The sequence below is a fragment of the Lissotriton helveticus genome, chromosome 4_1, assembly GCF_964261635.1.
Source record: "Lissotriton helveticus chromosome 4_1, aLisHel1.1, whole genome shotgun sequence".
Lineage (NCBI taxonomy): Eukaryota > Metazoa > Chordata > Amphibia > Caudata > Salamandridae > Lissotriton > Lissotriton helveticus.
In genome coordinates, this window is record NC_136063.1 from 288,207,880 (window position 1) to 288,228,844 (window position 20,965).

Below are 20,965 nucleotides of genomic sequence, written 5' to 3' on the forward strand. Positions count from 1 at the left end.
ATCCTGGGTCCATCAGATGGTATTAAACCCTAATGTACTTAGAGACCCCCTAAAATTCTTTTCTAACACCATGGTGCCTTTTCCAGATCAAACAGGTGTATCATCTGAGATGATATGGGTGAAGGTAGGCATTTAAGGAAAGTGAGCCTTTGTTAAAAATGATGACCCAAGAAACTATGGCCTACAAGTGAAAAAAGATCAACTACAGTGGACTTTTAAGCACATATATTCTGCAGACTACACCACAGCTGTGAAAATGAGGTGAGTGTGACCCACAGTTTTGTATGTCATAGGACCATCTATCAAAAGAAGTTCACACCACAAGCATGTCCATGTGGGAGAAAATTACAGGGTTTCATATTACCAAACTCAATGGCCACCAAAGCATTAAAGACTGTCAGACCTGCTGGGATTAGAACCTTCGATCTGCATATCTGTGGGCATTCATTTATCCTTACCAGTCTATGCATATGGACATGGGCAAATTACGTACTAGTAATCTTTATTACACCTGGGGCCATCTTCCACCTCCCTATTAAGAAATTTGTAAAAAGAAGGAAAGACAGGTTCATCTCATGAAGTAAGGAAGGGTACGAAAAAGGAGCTCGGAGGTAACTGTATACTTGACTGGCTGTCTTTGGAATATAGTTCTGATGAACAATATATTAAACACTGCGAGTGAATCACCTGCTAAGGTCGACGTACTAAGAATGATTCTTCGCGATCTGCATAGCACGGTGCAATCTCCAAGCAGTCTTTGACCTGCTGCACATGGCCATGATCAGACCTGCACCAATTTTCAGAAGGATCGGGCAATTGTAGGGTGTATACCGTATTGTGAGCCTACCCGAAAGCCTTTGTATTATAACAAGCACAGGGTTTTTTGGTAATGGATTGCTGAGACACAGTGATACGTATGTCCTGGAAGTCTATCCACCGACCACAATATGTTGAACTACACCACTAAGTGAAAGTAAAAACCATAAAGCATCCATTTATGTTCTTAGGAAACACATTCAAGCAAGGGAAATCAGCCACAAATAACAATACAAAGCAGAAAATACATAATATTTAGCGGTACTGTGACGAAATAGGAGTGGCCAGAAACGAACTCCTCATTCTAAGGCAGTCAGTTTATGCTAGAAAATAAAAGTTATGGAGACTTTAGGAGAGTTTACACAAGGAAAAATATATTGCTTATATTTGTGTTATTAACAAATTATAAAATGGACCTTAACTATCAACATTTTAGGTTGAATATGGTCAAGTTTCTTGTGCTTATATTTGCAAATAGATTTTCAAGAAAAATACTTTTCTGAAGGAAATTATTTAAAAGGGAGCAAATGGCATGTATGTGAATATCCACTTTATTGTGTAAAACTGCAAAAATGGTGCCAAATGGAAATTACTGTCCCGCTTCATTAACATTTTCGAAAAGTAATGTTAACGAGTAAAAATACCAAATGGACATAGAAACCACCCTGCATGCATGCACCAGCAATTTCAGTTTGATGACATTTTAATTACCAATGTTGTCATTTTGCTACTTATCTGAGTGCTGTATTGACATTGACTGGCTGTATACATCAAAATATTTTAAGACCCCACGTACGACTTAGAGAAAAACAACATCCTTACTGAGATGTGGACGGCTGGGGGAGATTTGAAATGTCCCAATATACAGCAAACTGAGCCTAAAGCTGCTGCTGTTGAGTTTTTAATCTCCATTCGACATTGCACAAAACATAGTCTAAAGAACCATACCATGTAAGCTCATGAGCACCAATAGCAGCAAAGTGGTTTGAGCATTTTGAAGTTCTTTTTATTTACATTTCATAAATATGCCTTGGTGACACCGTAGTTTTTTCACCTGAAGTCTTTGTGGGGAGTCTTCCCTTTATCAGCACGTTTAAAAGCACTGAAGATTTCAAGTTGCAAATATAATGTTGCCCGTTCAAGAGACAAAATAAGCAATGCACATTTTTTTTTTTTGCCTCTTTCATTTTTTGTGCAACATAGAACACATAAAAAGGCATAAACGTCCTCCAAAAGCAGCACACAGGTACAAAGGGCCATGCAGGCAAATTTCTCTTCGTTCAAGATAATTCTTTTTATGCTTTGAAGCTGAATTTTACGCAGCTTAACGGATTCTCATTTAGCATAGCTGCTTTGGACATTGAGGGGCAAATTTATGAAAAAGTGGCGCACTGCAGCGCAGCAAGTCACCTTGCTGAGCTGCGTTACGGAAGAGGGCAGGAATGCGCCGTAATTAAGGGATATGGCACATTCCTGACTTTCCCCCCTGCACTGGCACACAATGGGCTACCTGTGCAAGGGTGCCTCCATTGCATGAAGTATTGTTTTTTGTGCAGGAAGGGGCATCCTTCTGCACAAAAACAATTCTGAGAGGCTTTTTCCTCTTTCTTTGTATGCTGCACAATGCAGCACACCTAGACAGAGGAAAAACCAGGAGAAATGCTATTTCTCCTCGTTATGCCTCACATTGGGAGGTGTATCTTTTTGGCACATTCCCAGGTTTAACTGTTCTTGTAAATCTGGGAATGTGTCAAAATCCATGGATGTTGTGTGGGAACACCCAGGCAACACCCATGGAAACGCCTCCCTTGCGGAGAGTAATGCAATGCAGTGATTTGTGCTGTGTTACATTACTCGAGATTTATGAAGTCGTGCAGAGCCACGGAAGAAGGCCTTGCATGGCTTCATAAATCTCATTTTTCATTTAGCAAAGAAGCTCACAAATATGGCCTTGAGGTTATAAGAGCATCTTACAAAAGTGCTCTCTGCTGCAGAGATTGTATTAAGCGCTGGCATAACTGTGCTTTTGTTTTAAAGGTCTTCCCCATAAGACAACTACACGGCTGGTGAAATGATCTGTTTTCTTATTACAAAAAATTCACAGCTTAAATATTTTGAAAATATATGAAGGCAAAACAGAATATGTACATTGTTTAAATACAAAAAATATAGTAGGCAAAACAAGTAGGTCATAAATGCCAAGAGCCCAGAAAGAGGAATGTTGTCAGTTTGTAAAACAAGTTTAGTACCACTGCTTCAATATATGTAATCCATGTAAACAGTACATTTTGCTCCCCAGTGAGTAACAGAGTGATGGATCACTCTTACAAATATCTACATATTTACAAAAATGTTGAAAATACATTTAATCAGGCAACTCATACACCTTCATTTCTGTATATTACGAAGTTTTCTCTCAGGTAAAAATTTGGGGGCATATTTATGACCCAGTTTGCGTTGCTTTTGCATCACGCAACGTGGTACATGTGCAATGCAAACCTTAAGTTAGATTTCTAAAGCCATGCAACGCCAATTTGCGTGGCCCTGAGTGGCTCCATAAATCGGGTGTAAAGCAATGCAGCGCAAATCACTGCGTTGCCTTACTCTTCCTTGGGGAAGGCGTTCCTTGGGCATTGCGTGGATGCTCCCACGCAACTTCCATGGATTTTTACGCATTCCAAGTTTTCCCAGAAATGGTAAACCTGAGTATGTGCCAAGAAGATAAACCTTCCCAGGCATAACGAGAATAAATATATTTATTTCTCCTCGTTACTTCTTATATTCCTCAGGGGATTGTTTTTGTGCAGAAAGGTGCTCCTTCCATTCACCATATGCCCTTTCACTGTCATGCAGTACAGTGCAGCAATGTGACTTACTGCGCTGCACTCCAAGACAATTTCGTAAATATGCCCTGTAGTAAATTGTACTGACATAATGTAAAGGCATGGGGAGTCCTGTCTCTCGCCTTTCATTTTCCCATTACGTTTAATAAATCAAGTACTTCATTTCCGAGTAGATGAGAGGAAATAAAACGGAGCAGGCCTTGTAGAGAACGGCCCCACTTTTGTAAAAGGCTCGTGGTTTTGTCAGCCATGGTTCTGACTTGAAGCAGAAGTACACGGCATACAGTGCAACAGCGAAGAAATGTCCAACCAGCACCAGTGGCTTAGGAGACAACCTACAAGGAAACAAAAATAGAACAATTCTCAACAAAAATGCGTTTCATTCAATGTTGTTCCATTATAAATGCATGCACTGTCCCGTAAGCATGGATCCCCCACCTCTGCACGAGGAGCTACATAACTCTCACCTCTGATATTTGGGACTCCACCGTTAAATGCCCCTCTTTTTTTACTCAAATCTTTTTTTTGAAATTTCACTAAAGATAGGACAGGTAACAACAGACACAGAGTGACAGTGTCAACATGAACAGTCCCTCCACCCTCTTCCCCATTTACCCCCCAAAATGCCAGTTTGCCATCTTCTCAGTTACACATGCCTAAATAGGGTTCCATGGAGTCACAAGTTTCAATCATAGCATAGTCCCAGACAATAGCTTTCTTGTATTCTTCATCGTCTAGATTTGCCCTACAGAAAGACACAAATAGTTTTTTGACTCTATAGGCACCTCCTATAAAAAGTCCAATGTGGGGAAGTAAATAATTCAGGTCTACCCAAAGCTTGCGTAATATTGTTGATGTAACTTAACCAGGAGTGGCCCGTGCAGGTAAGAGCAGTGAAGCGGGGTGAGGGGAGGTAGGGGACTCGACAGACGACAAGGTAGAATTATATAAATAATTAATTTTCCCTCGTCATCGCATGTTAAGTCTCCTCACCACCGCGCCTCACCACTCTTACCTGCACGGGCCGCTCCTGAAGTTAACCATTCAATTTTATGGCCCTGCTCGCAGGCTTGACAGTCACAGATGACCATCTGGTTCAAATTAGCCTGCTCATATACCCATAAAGAAATCTAAAAAATGAGCGGACCAAGTTAATGGATTCCTCAATGTAGGAAAGTCGCAACTCCTCATGTGTACATTCAGAAGTGCGGACTAGATGATTTGAGTCCTAGTGGTCGCCTACAAAAGCAATTCTCCTCCTGTTGTATTTTTTCACATTTTTGATATCCTCCTATAGCAGCCCCATAGGTCAGGACTGGAACACACTTGTTTCCCACCTTGACCACTAGCTCAAAGACTGCCCCCACAGATTGATTAAAATGGAGACACCTATGAGAAATGCTAGAAAGCCAGGAGCTGCGCACATCAAAGATCACCTCCAAATAAGAGAAATCATTCACTCTTGCGATAGACTTTTCTTTCATAGTGATTATGATGTGGACTGCCCCAGACCATATGCTTTTTAAAAATTGGTCTTGAGGTCCAAGTTGGCCATAACAGAACTATCAACAAAGCCTCTTAAACCATTGGTGATGGTCAATTAAGAAGGAAACAGCCTTCATGAACTCCTCTGGCTAAGGCAAGGGGTTCAGTATGCTCCCCCTCCAAGCCATACCTCACAGAAGCAGTCACTCCACTGTGACGAGAACGTAAAACATTTCACAAGAGTTTCGGGTATGCCCATGTACAACAAAATATCCTATAGGTTTGAAAGGTTGACCTGGTCGATAGAGCTACTGAGATCCATAAAAAATACATATTTTTCCTTTATAAGTGCTAGTATACTTTTCAATGGTTAGGTTCTAACATTGTCCTTGGGTTCCCAACCCTGCTCTAAACCTAAACGTCACCATATTAATCACCTTGTTCTTTTTAACGCAGGCTTCTGAATCGATTGACGGGATTGGTCTATAACACTTGGGGTCTTGTTTACTGATTTTCTTTAAATAGGGACGAATATAGCTGTCTGCCATGAAGTTGGAATACTGGTATTGAAGGCAGAGTTCAAAACATTAGCTCCCAGAGATTGTAGGGACCTCCAGCATAGCGGCATCACCATCCATACCAAAATAATACATGTGGTTTATGTGCTCCAATTAGCTATTGGCATTATTATTAGTACCATGGCCATTTGATGTATCAGATCCACTTTTGTTGGCATTCACAATTTTCCAGAAAACACCAAGATCTTTGTCTTTTCAGGCCTTAGCCAAGTTCGGCCAGATTTCTTCCATAAGTTATGCTTTCTATTACCTGATAGCTGACTTACAAGCGGCTCTAGCCCTAAAACTATTTTTCAGGCTCCCCACAGAGTGCGCTAACGTATCATAGGTTCAGAGAGAAAGACATAAACTATAACTGTACCATGCCCCAAGCCTACAAAAGTGGCCCTCTGGTTTGTCTCATCCTCCAATGTATTCGCCATATTCAAGAGGCAGAATTCTAGCAGATCTCTTTATAGCCTTGTACCCCTGCTATTGGCTCTTGACGTAATGTATGCCCTATCCCAGATTAAAAAAAGGGATTCATATGGGTAGCGTTAATTCCAATTTTGGCCTTGAAGGCACCTCCCCCCCCACCCCCCAAGATAATATTAGCATTGTTAAGGACAGGATACATTTTTTAAGGCAGATAAAACACGAAAGAGTGTATCAATGTGTCCCTCGTTGTTCTGCATATTGACCGAATTATAAAAATGAATAATGTAAAATATTGGTGAGTATAACCCAAATAATGTGGATTCCCGCATGTCTGAATCTTGGATGCCCCTGAATTTTAAACCAAAGTTATTATCCACCCCAGAACGCAGCCACTAGTGGAAATCATAGAGGTGATACTAAAGCTTTGATAGACGTCCCAAACAATATCTTCAGTAGACCAGATTTTCTGGACACATCACACTATCAAATCTCTAAATGAATGACAACCAATCATTTAATTGCTTGGACTTCAAACCAGAGATGTTTCGGCATAGCAAATTGGTCAACAATATTTCCATATGTGTAACTCGTGAGCGCTGGTTTGGTTTTCCGAGATTGAAGTGGGTACCTCATGGCTGATAGGATTGTGATTTAGCCAGCCTATTTCATCCAGATTGACAAGCAAGGAGAAACTATTTGAAACTGTAATATGTGCAGATTCTAGTTGGTCGGGCCTTTGGGCCATGGGATAGATAGTGAATTTGCAGCAGGTATAAGGACCCTGTGGAAAAAGGCAAGTGGAAGCAAGTTAACGTTAGTGTTCCCTGGGTTGTTCGGAAGTAGTTGGTGTGCCAGTTATGGATACTTAAAGGTGATTAACACACAGTCACCCCCAATTTGTTTGGCACTTGAGCCAATCCAGTCGATCCTTTAAATAAAGAGATTGTTACTATAGTCACTATGGAAAAAGTCTGTATTCTTATATAACCAGTGGCTGACTTTGTTCTTTAGCCCCTTCGACGCTCATGACGAGCTCAGCTCGTCATGAGTTACGCCTCTCGTACGCTCATGACGAGCTGAGTTCGTCATGAACCGCGGGTTTTCAAAAAAGTCAGCGCACAGCGGGAAAACGCTTAGCGCGGATGAGGTTAACTGAGTTGTAGATAATTTCATGGTTGTTGGTAAAGGGGGAACGTTAGACAGAACAACCACATACAAGGCAGCAAGTCAGAGAGGAGCTTGAAATGATGACTAGAATGTGAAATGATCCTACCCTTTAAGGTGGATTCATTTGTTTATCAGTGTTGCCACTAATGGCTTCAAATCAAGCTCTTGATGCCTACTGTTGGCACGTCAAAGTTGAGTTGCTAGCTACCCCCTGGTCTTTACTAATGTGCGAGGATGTAAGACCTCCTGAAATGTTGGAAGCACGACTGAATGGAGACAGAGAACTCGGAAGTGAGGGCCAGACTTAATAACAATAGGATAGTTGGCCTACCACAAACAATTGAGGGTAATATATATTAACATTCTTGGAGAACAATCAGTGACGACAGCTAGATTATCTTCATTATTTGCACTGGATAGGGTTCACAGACTACTACCAAGGCCTCCATTGCCCGGAACCACCACCCCAACTGGTAGCGACAAAGCTGTTCAAGTCCGTGACAGAAACCATAAACTGCTCTATACTGCAGGGACAACTTGCAGTGGAGAATAGTAAGGTAAACAGCAAGGTGCTTCGTTCACTGTAGCGAAGAAGAAACTGCAAGTGATGGGCATGAAGTATGCCTTGTTCTTCCCTGCGAAGCTAAAAATAACGTCAACAAAAGGAACCATGTTTTTCACTGATCTGCAAGATATGTGTGTGTGGTAACAATAGATTGAATAACATTATATGTAAAAGGCTTGAAGATGCAAGAATACAACTGAGATGGCCATCACACCTGCAATCCCAATGCGAGAGAGACTAAGCAGTAATAGCAGCGCATACCATGAGTTGTGGGTCTCAATCGACCAACAGCAAATAGACTTCAGAAGAAATGTAGTCCTTGAATTCGAGCTCTGAGCATTCCCAATTTTCTGAAGAGGAACAAACTATGCCTAAAGTAACCCTAGGGACAGCAGATGACGTCATCTGACAACAAAGGTCTGAACTCCGTGTTGCAAAGATCATATCTCAACATTGCAGTCTAATGATAATCAATCAATCAATCAATCAATCATGCCATTTGTATCGCGCACTACTCATCCGGGAGGGTCTCAAGGCGCTTGGGGGGAGGGGTATGCTACTGCTCGAACAGCCAGGTCTTGAGTTGTTTCCTGAAGGCGAGATGGTCCTGGGTCAGCCGAAGGTGGATGGGGAGGGAGTTCCAAGTCTTGGCAGCCAGGTAAGAGAAGGATCTTCCTCCGGCGGTGGCTCTTCGGATGCGTGGTACGGCTGCGAGGGCGAGGCTGGTGGACCGTAGCTGGCGGGTGGGCGTGTAGAAGGTCAGGCGGTCGTTGAGGTACTTGGGGCCCAGGTCGTGGAGAGACTTGTGTGCGTGGGTGAGGAGCCGGAACGTGATCCTCTTGTCGACGGGGAGCCAGTGCAGGTTCCTCAGGTGGCTGGAGATGTGGCTGCGTCTGGGGACATCCAGAATGAGTCGGGCGGAGGCGTTCTGGATGCGCTGGAGTCTTTTCTGTAGCTTGGCTGTGGTTCCGGCGTAGAGGGCGTTTCCGTAGTCCAGTCGGCTGGTGACAAGTGCCTGGGTGACAGTCTTCCTGGTCTCGGTCGGGATCCAGCGGAAGATCTTGCGAAGCATACGCAGGGTGTTGAAGCACGATGAGGAGACGGCGTTGACTTGTCTGGTCATCGAGAGGGAGGGGTCCAGGATGAAGCCCAGGTTGCGTGCGTGGTCGGTTGGCTTGGGTGCGGTGCCCAGGGCTGGGGGCCACCAGGAGTCGTCCCAGGCGGAGGGCGAAGATCCCAGGATGAGGACTTCCGTCTTGTCCGAGTTCAGTTTCATGATAGACTGACTGGTGTGTTTGCGGCCTGGGGAGTTGGGAGACTGGAAGGGCAAACTGAGTCACAGTAACCCACTTTTCATGGGTGGTACCTGTGTGGCCAAGATAGATGGGATCGGGTAGTATAGGTTGAGAATGGGGAGCTTAGAAAATTTGAACAGAGCGTGTTGCTCTATAGTTCAGGGAAGGATAAGTTGGAGAATTGTTTGTTGTTTTTTTACAACAGTATGAGTGGGGCGCAGAACCTAACTAAAGTCGTTCTGATCACAGGGAAGAGGGGGGGTGTGGCACTATCATAGGGAATCATTATTGAGTTATGGGATGCAGGCACTGTGCTTCCACCCTCATTCTGTTTGTAAAGACTTCCATGAGCTACTGAGTTGACGAGATTGTGTTGATGCACCTTTGTCCAGTGAGTGGTACAGAAACTTGAGAAGACTTTGGACAGTATTTTCAGCACCCCAAAACAACTTGTTGCCCTCTACTGATGAAGGAATGAATCCAGTAACACGTGTATAGAGTTACACAGTCAGGTTGCTCCTATAAGGGGGAAAATGTAAAGACTACTACTGAAGTAAGTGTTACCATGCACTGGGGCAAATTGAGTGCTGGGATGTGAGGCAGTGTGCTCCCACCCTGCTTCTATGCCTAAAGTGACCCTGGGGATAGCAGATGACATCATCTGACAACAAAGGTCTGAATTATGCTGGGTGGCTCCATGTTGTAAAGATCAGATCTTAACACTGCTGTGTAATGGTTGACTGAATGGTGTGTTTAGGGCCTGGGGAGTTGGGAGAGCGAAGGGGGAAACTGAGTCACATTAACCAACTTTTCATGGATGGTGCCTGTGTGGCCATGATAGATGGGATGGTGAGTGGGTTGAGAATATTGAGTTTTAAAAATCAGAATAGAGTGTGTTAATCTATAGTCCAGGGAAGGATATATTGGGGAATTGTTTGTTAACTACAGTAGTTCTGATCAGAGGGAGAGGGGGGAGTGGCATTATCATGGGGAAACAGTAGGCATAATGGAGGTGTAAGGCCCAGAAGAATAGAAAAGTGCAAAGTAAGGTATAGGTAACTAAATCGACAAGGAAGTTAAAAGTGCTAATGTGAGTTTTAAGGGGGTTCAACAATATGCAATAAATAATATAATGTGCAGGCCTATATAAGATGCACAGGGAGCAATAAGACACCTGACAAAAGCAGAGTAACTGGCCCTACAGAAACACTGAAGAGGGCAAGAATATTTTACTCATTACTATGTATATGCCAGAGGTGTCTTGATATTGATCAGGCTGGTGGTGCCATTTCAATTGATGAACGAAACGAAGGACAAGGATACCTGATATGTGTGGGAGACTGGCAGGGAAGGATATACCATTGGTAAATATTTATGCCTGAATATAGATCAAGCAAAAGACACACAAATGATGGATGGAATGCGGAACAAATCAAACATTCATCCCCAGTCAAGAGATCTGGGTTAAATCCATCGTGTGTTTGCTCATCATGCCACCCAGCCCAGACCCAGTTAAATGCAAATCAGTTTTGAACCTGCTCCCCATGGGAACAGTCCAGCCCAATTGCCAGGCCAGGTAATCCTCGTACCAGAAACAAGCATCCTGGGACCGGCCTCAGGCTATCACCCCTCGTCAGCCAGGCTAGCTTGAATCCAGTGGTACAGCGAGCCAGAACTACGATCCGCTCCTGGAGATTGAAGGAGGAAGCCCTAGAAGATCTGATATTTAGAAACACCGTCAGAGAGGAAATTCAAAACTATTTTAGAGAGAATCGGGGGACTGCCTCATCCAAACTGGTGAAATGGGAGGTATTTAAAGTGGTTCTTAGGCACCAGTACGTTAACAGATCAGCAGGTATTTGACCTACATTGCTCAAGAAAGTAAAAAGACCGGAATAAGCTTTTAGGGTGTAGTGATTTCCCTTTTGGGCTCGCGTTGGTTCTCCCTTGGTTTTAGACTGACTCTGCTCTGCTTAGCCACATTTAATACATTTATTTTTGCAACTTATATTTTAGGAACACGCTGTACATCTTGTTTGTATTTGAGGGAACTCTTCTTAGGATTCAGTTTGCACATCTTGTACAAGGTTGCTCAGAATACATAACATAGAGTGATGATTTTTTGCTCATTCAGCAACAGCTCCTAACATTTAGACTTATCATGGTCACACAGCTGCATCTTCCAACACAATAGTTTTTATCATGTTAACTGTGTTTCACCCCTTTTGTGGCAGAGAGAAGGATTATTACAGAGAGGACTGTTCTGGAATGACAGCAGTGCCTGACATGAAGCCTTGTGTAAACTGAGTTTACACCCATGATGCGGACCCCTAACTACATACTCCAGGTCTAAGGCCAATCCCAGAGATCACAAATATATCCTTGTGCTAATAAAGGTCAGGTTAGTTTTAACCAGATAGATAATTTGGCATGGTTGAGATGTTTGCCCTGTATACCCAGTTAGTAATGTAAATACTTTGTTTAGTTGCAACTGCCTAATGGTCGCAGCACACTTGCTTCGTAATACACTATAATAGTTCAAGAAATGTATTGTAAACTTTTTTTGTGTCTTTCTTGTGTTTACCATAGGCTTTATTTAACGTCTCAGAGGAAACAGACCTGCAGACGATACACAGTTCTACCAAGGATGCAGGGCTACAAGCTTGAACACAAGACAAAAATGAAGCCCTGGGCAGGAAAATCAAAGAATGGAAAGTAAAGAAGGCGGTGAAGGAAATGGCAGAGGGTATAGTATCAGGATCAGATAGACTACTCATTGAGTTCCGTACCACATATCTTGATCTATTCGCAGCAGTGTTAAAGGAAATGTAGAAGATTGTGAGAAAGAAACACAGGCCCTCCACATTGGACTATGCGTTTCTTGAGAGGGCTGATTCTTATATTCCCGTCAACACAATTTGTGATGCCGTAATGGGACCTTAATTTAGGATGTGAAAGGCAGAGCGATAATACATGTGAGGGAGCAATTTGTGATACTTCAAAGGGACCTTAATTTAGGATGTGAACCAGGGCTGGACAGGCAACACAAAGGAGCCCTGGCAATTTTGTCAGCCCTGCCCCGTGAGGGATAAGGGGGGGGCAAGTGTGAAGCACTGCTGCTTTTGTTACTGGGGCCAATATTGCATCACTGCTGCAAAACAGGCCCCCAATAACAAAATCGGTTTCCATCGCTGCAGAACCGGCCCCCACCAGCCGCCCAGGGAATCGCCTGAAGGCTGCTACGGCCCTGATGTGAACGGAAAAGCAACAATACATGTGAGGGAGCTTGAGATGTGTGTGTAAAGGGAAAACAGCCTTTGACTGAAACTGGTGGACTGCTGCCATTGCTACACATACAAATATTGTTAGATCCCGTTCTCTTCATTATATGTAATACTGTTTTTAACACTTACACAGACAATAAGCCGATAGGGCCTGATACACACTCTCCTCCAAGTTTGAAGTACAAGAAACACGCCTTCCTTAGTTGGCGGAGAGAATCTGCAAAATAAAATAAAAGTAATTCAATATGCTACTCAAATACTGAAGGTTGGGGCAAAAAGTTACATTCTACATACTGTGACCGGATGCCCTCTGAATGGTATGTTTAGACAAGTAATTTGGTTCTGGCCATTAAGTTCCTAATGTTGATAGGCAAATACACATTTTTAGGTTTCTCCAAAAGCTAGTGGCACCAATACTTTAAAATATATATAATGTGGGCTTTGGCTGTGCATGGAGCAGCATTTACTGCAACATATGTCAAGAATATTGATGAGGTAGGTCCATTTGGACCCACTGGAAATTGCAAAATGTGTCTGAGGCACATTAGAATATCGCATTTTGTGACTTCCTAATTGCAAGTTGCAAAAAGTCGCAATTTGGAACTCGCAAAATTAGGTGGTCCTAAGTTCCCTATTTTCGCCATTTGTTCCCTGCATCGTCGGATACTTTTTATGACGAACAAACGCACCCAAGATGCAAAGTGGACGCTGACTTTCAGGTGATTCACAACCCTCCCTTGTCCCCCTCCCCTCCAAAGAAGGCAGATAATCATCACACTCGTACAAGCCTTTAGTCCCTACTGGGGACTGTCCAAATGCACTGCATCCACGGGACTAAGAGTGGCAGAGTCAGCTGTTGCACATTTTCCCCATAGAAAATATCTGATTTAGGACTACACATGGGCTAATTGCACTATTCACCAAAATAGTGTTATCTGCGTATTGGCAAACATCTTGTGAAAGTGACATATTTATTTATTTATAAAGTTTTATATAGCGCGAACTTGACCCAAGAGGGTATCAGAGCGCTTTACGTTTAGGATCGTTGGGTACAAGAGCATAGTAAGGTACAGTACACAAACAATGTTTCAATAATTCATAAGAGGGAGGAGAGGCATGAACTTGGACATGCTAAAGGCTAAACTGTATTGAACGCATTTAGCTGTTGTCAGTGTCCACGTGTATAGTTTTTTTTCCAAATAGCAAACAGCATCCAAATCCGGATTTGAACACAAGACATCAAAAATACATTGGCACTTGTTTTCGTATGCACTTCTGAGGCCAAAATCTAGATAATCCACTCTGAGAGCGACATGCAGAAATGTGCGCTAGATGAAGATATTTTAAATATAAAGACACCAGGGTTTTTATAACAGTGAATTATAAAATAAGTCATTAATTTTGCATCTTATTTGGTAACCAGTGTTTATATTTGTTGTTAATGACTCGCCTAGAAGCCCTAAAAACACACACATAAAAGTATAACGTAACAAAAGCTAACTGTATGTAACAGTGCTTTAGGTAACATGTGGTTTTGGTGTGGACTGAAGTAAATACTATCAGGAGACCCCCTCTTTCTTACTGAGTGTTGTCTGGACAGCCAGGTCATAATAGACATGCAGGTTGTCGTACAGGCTACAGATAGCATTCTAAAGCATGGGCAGTGGCTAAGTGGCTAAGTATTAGCAATTGTAAATGTAGTTAGGCGAGTTAGTGCTGAAACTATCTTGGGCCCATCATTGAAAGCTTTTTAGTTCTAGCTTGAAAATTTAGCTATCATAGAACTTTCCAATAGTACTTCAGAGAGGAGCTTTGGATCCCCCCACATGTTGGCAGCCAGAAGTAAGTTTTGAATGGGGAAAAGTTGTAAGCTTCTATGGAAGAAAGTACTTCTCGTGCACACAGTATTGACTATTTATCCATAGCTTGAACTTGCAGAGACACACACACACGTGACACTGTAGTTCTGTTCTATTCTATGGGTTTTATACAGCAAATAGCTACCCAAAGGGCTCCCTGCACTGGAAAAGTCAACATACTCAGTGGCTGTAAGGCAAGACTAGTCACTATGAAGTCAGAGGGCCTTGCTGAATGAGGGCTCATTGGAAGTGAGGCGTAACTCAAGGGGAAGAGTGTTCCAAGGTTTGGGGCCAGATGGGAAGATGAACGGCCACCCAAACGAGATTTGCAAAATTTAGGGACCTGCAATTAGTGTGCTGCGGATGATCTGAGAAACCTTCCAGGGATGTAGGAAGTAGCAAGCGGTCTTAATAGACCAGGACCTTTCTTATGAAGTGACCTTTGCAGAATGCAGAAGGACTTAAGCTGGGCCCTCTGCTCGATTGTGAGCCAGTGTAGGTCCTTTGGGGTCCTTTTTTATAGATTGATGTCTAGGGACATTCATAAGAAGCTTCTGCGTGGTCGGCAGCCTCTTTATCATATAACGATGTGAGCGGAGGAAAAGAACAATTGTTACTTACCTGTAAACAGGTCGTTCTTCACATGCTTGAATATACCCCGTCGCAGAAGTGGGAGCCCCACGGTAAATAAAATAGCAATAAAATCCCAATAAAAATATGTATGTAAAAACATAACACATAAAAATACACACTAGAAATAGTTGTAAATACCAAGTCATAATTTCCCATAGGAATACATGGGAGAAAGAAAAAACTTTGCAACATATCACTGTCATTATGTTAGTCCAAACTACAGCCAATCGGGCGCAAGCACCCCCCAGAACCTTCTCCTCAGAGACTCAGGCCCTCAGATTTTCATAGCACAGTAGTGGCAAAAGAGTCTAGGAGGAGAAACGAGCCTCTGAGGGGAGGCGGGTGGGTTGCATGTGAATCTATGAAAGACACCAATACTGGAGAACCACCTGTTTTCAGGTAAGTAACAATTGTTCTTCTCCAGTACTAGGGTGTCTTTCATAGATTCACATGCTTGAATAGAATAGTGAGCAGTAACAGCTAGTAGCAAAAGCAAAATTAGCAATGCATTGGCATAAATATGCACCAAAAGCATAGCGTAGCCAGTAGGAATGATAATAATAATCACAACCATATCATTACATAAACCATATAGGTGGAGGGTAGGAAGCAGAGGCTCACCTTAGTTAAAAAGATTGCGAAGCACTGCTTGTCCCACTGCCGTATCGGCTTCGTTGATCGTTTCAAGACAATAATGTTTCGTGAACGTGTGCCTGCTGGACCACGTAGCTGCTCGGCAAATTTGATGGATCGGCACACCAGTAAACAGGGCGGTAGAGGATGACATCACCCTGGTGGAATGAGCTCTCACTGCAGATTGAAGAGGCTTGCCAGCCTGCTGGTGACAGAAGGAGCCTGCTAAAGAAATCCAACGTGCAATAGTTGGCTTGGTGACAGTACGCCCCTTGGACATGCGTCCGTAGGCCACGAATGACTGGTCAGATTTGCGTAAGGGTGCCGTCCAGTCAATGTAAAAACTTAAGGCATCTCTTAACATCCAGAGTGTGTAAACGCTGCTCTGCTGGAGATTTAAGATTGGGAAAGAAAGTCTTTAAGAAAACAGGCTCATTGAGGTGAAAGTCAGTGGGCACCTTAGGCATGTAAGTCGGGTTGGTGCGAAGTAGTACACAGTCCGATTTAAACTGGAGAAAAGGCGGCTTAATGGTAAAGGCGTGCACATCACTCACTCGCCGTGATGAGGTTAAAGCAAGGAGCAAAGCCATTTTCCAAGTTAAAAACTTCAAATCCGCCTTTTGGATAGGCTCAAATGCTGCTTTCATTAATTGCGCCAAAACAATCTTGAGATGCCAGGTTGGAGGAGGACGCCTAATGGGCGGGAACTTCCTGAACAGTCCCTTGAAGAACTGCCGAACAATCCTGGAAGAGCAGAGAGAGGAGGAGCCATCCTGCCGGAAGCGAGAAATCGCAGCCAAGAAAACCTTCAAGGTGGAGTGGGAGAGCCCTGACTGTGCGAGTTCTAAAAAGAACGGAAGAAGCTGATCCGGAGTAGAATGCACAGGATGAATGTTGGCAGCCAAGCACCAGTGACAGAACCTCTTCCATTTGAGTTTATAAGTCTTTATTGCAGATGGAGCTCTGGCATTGGCCAGAATGTCTCTGCATGCTGGCGGAATGTTTAAATTTGCAAACTCAAGGTGCTCAGGTTCAATGCGGATAATCTGAGAGAGGAGGGGTCCGGATGGCATATCAGGCCTTCGTCCATTGTGAGGAGGTACGCTCGAGGATGAATGAGAATGGGGTCACACTGAGACAGAAGCAGCAGTTCCGAGAACCATGCTTGTCGAGGCCATCTGGGAGCGATCAGGAGAATGTGGCACAGCTGTCTCCTCATCTTCCACAATACTCGGGGGACCAGAGGAATCGGCGGAAAGGCGTAGGCGGATAGACCGCACCAATCCATCGAAAGGGCATTCCCGGACGATTCTGGATGGGGAAGTCAACTTGCAAAGGACTAGCATTTCTGGTTCGCCGGGATCGCAAAGAGATCCATGCTGGGATGACCCCATTTCCGAAAGATGAAGTCCAGAGACGGCTGATGATGCGGATCTGCTGAGGGCATCTGCTGGGATGTTCGAGATGCCCGGCAGATGAACTGCTGTCAGGGTGACCTGGTGCCTAAGTGCCCAATCCCAGGCGAGGAGATTTGGTGACGCCCTGCTTGTTCATATTGTGCATACTGGTGGTATTGTCCGTTTGGATGAACACCGACTCCCCCTGAATCAGAAGATGGAATGACTTGAGAGCTAGAAAGATGGCCATCAGCTCCAACCGGTTGATGTGCCAGGAGCGTTGGGACAAAGTTCATTTGCCCTTGATGGATAGCCCCTGAAGGTGTGCTCCCCAACCTTCTAAGGAAGCATCCGTGGTCAGTGTGAGGTCCGGAATGGTGGTGAGGAAGGAAGTCCCTGCAGTCACGTTGGATGGCCGTGCCCACCACTGGAGTGCCGCTCTCATCCGGGCGGTAACATGAACAAGATCTTTGAAGGAGCCTGTGACCTGCCGCCACTGACCGTCTAATTCTTCTTGAATAGGACGACTCCTGAGCCTGCAGTTTGGTATCAGAGAGATACAGGAGGACGCCATCCCCAGAAAAGACTTCAACATAAGGACGGAAACAGACTCTTTTGAACAAATGAGGGATACTAGGCGTCGAATACGCACTTGTCGCTCGTGTGACACAAATGCTTTGGCTAGTGACGTATCTAGAGTGGCACCCAGAAACGTTCTGCAGCGGGATGGGTTGAGGTGAGGCTTTTCGGCGTTGATGGTAAGGCCAAGGGATTGAAATAAGTCCTGGCAAAGGTGAGTGTCTCGAGATAGTTGGCTGTGAGACTGCGACTTGATGAGACAATCGTCTAAGTATGGGAAAATTTGAACACCTTGAAGCCGGAGATAAGCCACTACTGGGGCCAAGAGTTTTGTGAAGACACGAGGGGTGGAGCATAGACCGAAGGGTAGCACCCTGAATTGAAAGTGTCTCCGCCCCACTCGGAAGCGCAGGTACTTTTGGTGAAGAGGAAGAATTGGCACATGGAAATAGGCGTCCTGGAGGTCGGTGGTAGTCATGAAGTCGTCCTTGCAAAGAAGACGTAATATCTCTATCAATGTGAGCATGTGAAAGGACTGGCACTTCAGGTATTTGTTCAGTGCCCATAAATAGAGTATTGGACGCCAATCGCCTGTCTTCTTCAGGATGAGGAAAAACCGGGAATAAAATCCCATTCCCCTTTGAGACTTGGGGACCACCTCAATGGCACCTTTCTGCATCATAACACGAATTTGCTGGAAAAGTTCTTTGAGGTGCGCAGGCGGCGGACCAGTTGGAGGAGTGTGAGGAGGGAATTTTATGAACTCCAAGGCATGGCCCTTTGATACAATGTCCAAAACCCAACGGTCCGAGGTGATGGAGGACCATTGAGAAAAGAACCTGGAGATTCGCCCTCCAACCTTGCGCGGGAAAAGAAAGTCATTGTCTTTTTTTGGTGGAACCTCTAGAGGAAGATTTTCCACGATAGGACTTGGAAGTGTGCTGGCGTGAGGTCTGCTGTTGCTGATTGGAATATCATTGATTTCCTTGGTTATAGGAGCGGTATTGGCTTGATCACGAAAAGAAGAAGAGGTGGTCCCGCGTCCGCACACACCACGAAATGGCTGTTTCCGGAACTGTAGAGTGCCCAAAGAGCGAGCTGAGTCCGTATCTTTTTTCATGGTTTGCAGTGCCTCATCAACATGCTGACCGAATAATGACTCCCCGTCATAAGGCATGTCTAGAATTTTGGCCTGGACTTCTTGGCGGAAAGATGTTGATCGAAGCCAACCTTGGTGACGTAGAACGGCTGCCCCTGCCAGTTGATGAAAGCCAGTGCAGGCAATATCAACGGAGCAATCGATGATCTCCTCCGACGCTCTTTCTCCTTCTTGGAGAATCTTAAGAGCCTACGCCCTGGAGGCTTCTGGAATAAGGGCATCTTCAGACCACATCTGAAGATCGTAGCGCCTCAATATGCCAAAGTTTTTGAGGCCCTAACAGTAGTAGAAGCCATAGTTGAGAATTTGCACCCGATAGCATCCAAGTGACGTCCCTCACGATCCGGAGGAGCTGTAATTGGGGATGATGGGTTCCTGGAACGGCGTTGAGCGGCTTGAGTGACCACAGAGTCTGGCTTTGGCTGCCCCACCAGGCCAGCTGGAGATCCTTGGGGTGCTTTATACTTCTTCTCCAGTCGCGGCAGTTGTGCAGGGATGGAGTTAGACGTCTGCATCAACTTGACTCCTTCATTCCAGATGAAGTCGATAATTGGGACAGTCCGAACTTGCTTAAAGGGTTGACTCTTGAAGTCATACAGAAAACAGTCTTCTTCCCTTTGAACCATGGGAAGTTTAAAACGGAGTGCCGCCCTATCCATGAGTTGATGGAATTATGCGATGTCGACAGGAGGGGAATCCCCCGGAGTCACAGGAGGTGGGGACGGAGTTTGAATCTGGTAGTCGTCCCAGTCTTGCATATCGCTATTACCATCTGTATCATCATCATCTCCTCGCAGTTCTCCATCCTCTCTATCTGGACGAGGATTATCATCGTCGTCATCTTGATACACAGTAGCATGTATTTGCACAGATGTTGAAGCTACAGTCGGCGGGGGTGCCGCCTGCGGTAGCGGAAAAGGTAGGTGTTGGTGCAGGCGTGGTGCCGCTGGTAGAGGCGACCTCTGACCAGATGGCGGGAAACGCTTGTTGTAGTCTTCCAACATATACTGAAGATTTGTTATAAGGGAAAGAGGCAGTGACGCCGTAGGATCTTGAATGGAAGGGCCTTCCTCTTGAACATAAGCATCCTCATGAACATCTCCATAGTCCTGACACTTAATGACTAGTTTTGGAAGGGCTACGTGCTGCCCTGAAATGATTGTCTTCTTCATCTTCAGACGCAGAGTCTGACTCAGAACCTGTCGCAAACAGAGGAGAGGGTGGCTGTGTGACACAGGGTATGTTAAGCTGTTCCAGAGGCACTTGGCGACGTTGGTGCAAAGGGTCGGCGGAGGAAACACCAGACCCAGATGAAGGTAGTGGCACCAAAGGTAAAGATGCGAAGGCAGAAGGCACCACTGTTGACGATATCGTCGTCAACGAGGCCAACGTCGACGAGGCCAATGTTGACGAAGCCGTCGTCGACGAAACACTAGTCGACGGCGTAGTCGACGACGAGGAGATCTTCTTCACAATCTTTGTCGACGTTGAACCCGTCGATGACGAGAGGCTCTTCTTCGATGACGAAGAAATGGGTATTGTCGACGAGACAGTTTTGAAGCTTAGGCATACCTTCGACGATGTAGACGCCGTCGAAAGAGCTACTGTCCCGAACCGGAGACGGCAGATCTCGTGGTCGGGACAATCGTCGACTATTTTACACGTTTTGAGGTGGAAACGAGTGTAGAAGAAGCCATAGACGACTGAGAGCCAGATCTCGGGGGCGTCGGCGTAGCAGGAGGAAGTGGGGACCCCACAGGAGCCTTCAACGCTGAGAATTTCTTCTTTTTCAAGAAGGGAGAAGGTAAATCCTGTACACTGCTACGCTTTGAGGCGGCTTTTGACGTACCTGACACCAGGTTTTCGGCGTCCGACAGAGCTGAATCCTTGTCCTTCAGCCTTTGTAACCAGAGGAGGAGGCGACCCTCTCTATCCTTCAAGGTTTTTGTAGAGAAAGTCCTGCAGATGGATTAGTTACTTACCTGTAATCCTAGTTCTCATCCAGGGGTATACTCATCAAAGTCATAATCTATGAATAATCCCCGCCCATGTGCGGGATCCCGGAGCATATAGAAAATACATATAAATATATATGTATATATATATATATGTGAAAACATATATTTGCAGCCTAAAACATTTCCTAACTGGCAAAATTGCCGCAAAATTACATAAATTAGCATACATACAGTAGTACTCTTCCAAACCCTAAGGAAGAAAGAGAGCAGAAAACATTTGTATACAACAATGCTTTA

At 44.6% G+C, this 20,965-nt stretch overlaps 1 protein-coding gene across 1 annotated transcript in view; it reads right to left on the reverse strand.

Annotated features, from left to right (window-relative positions):
• Positions 1 to 1,349: 1,349 nt before the first annotated feature.
• SQLE (squalene epoxidase) overlaps positions 1,350 to 20,965 on the reverse strand; it is a 136,790-nt gene continuing 117,174 nt past the window's right edge. Inside the window, exons 10-11 of the mRNA XM_078686784.1 lie at positions 12,580 to 12,667; positions 1,350 to 3,994 (exon numbers count right to left, since the gene is read on the reverse strand). Coding sequence (XP_078542910.1) covers positions 3,802 to 3,994; positions 12,580 to 12,667 — 281 coding nt within the window. The 3' untranslated portion in view covers positions 1,350 to 3,801. The remainder of the gene's footprint in view (positions 3,995 to 12,579; positions 12,668 to 20,965) is intronic.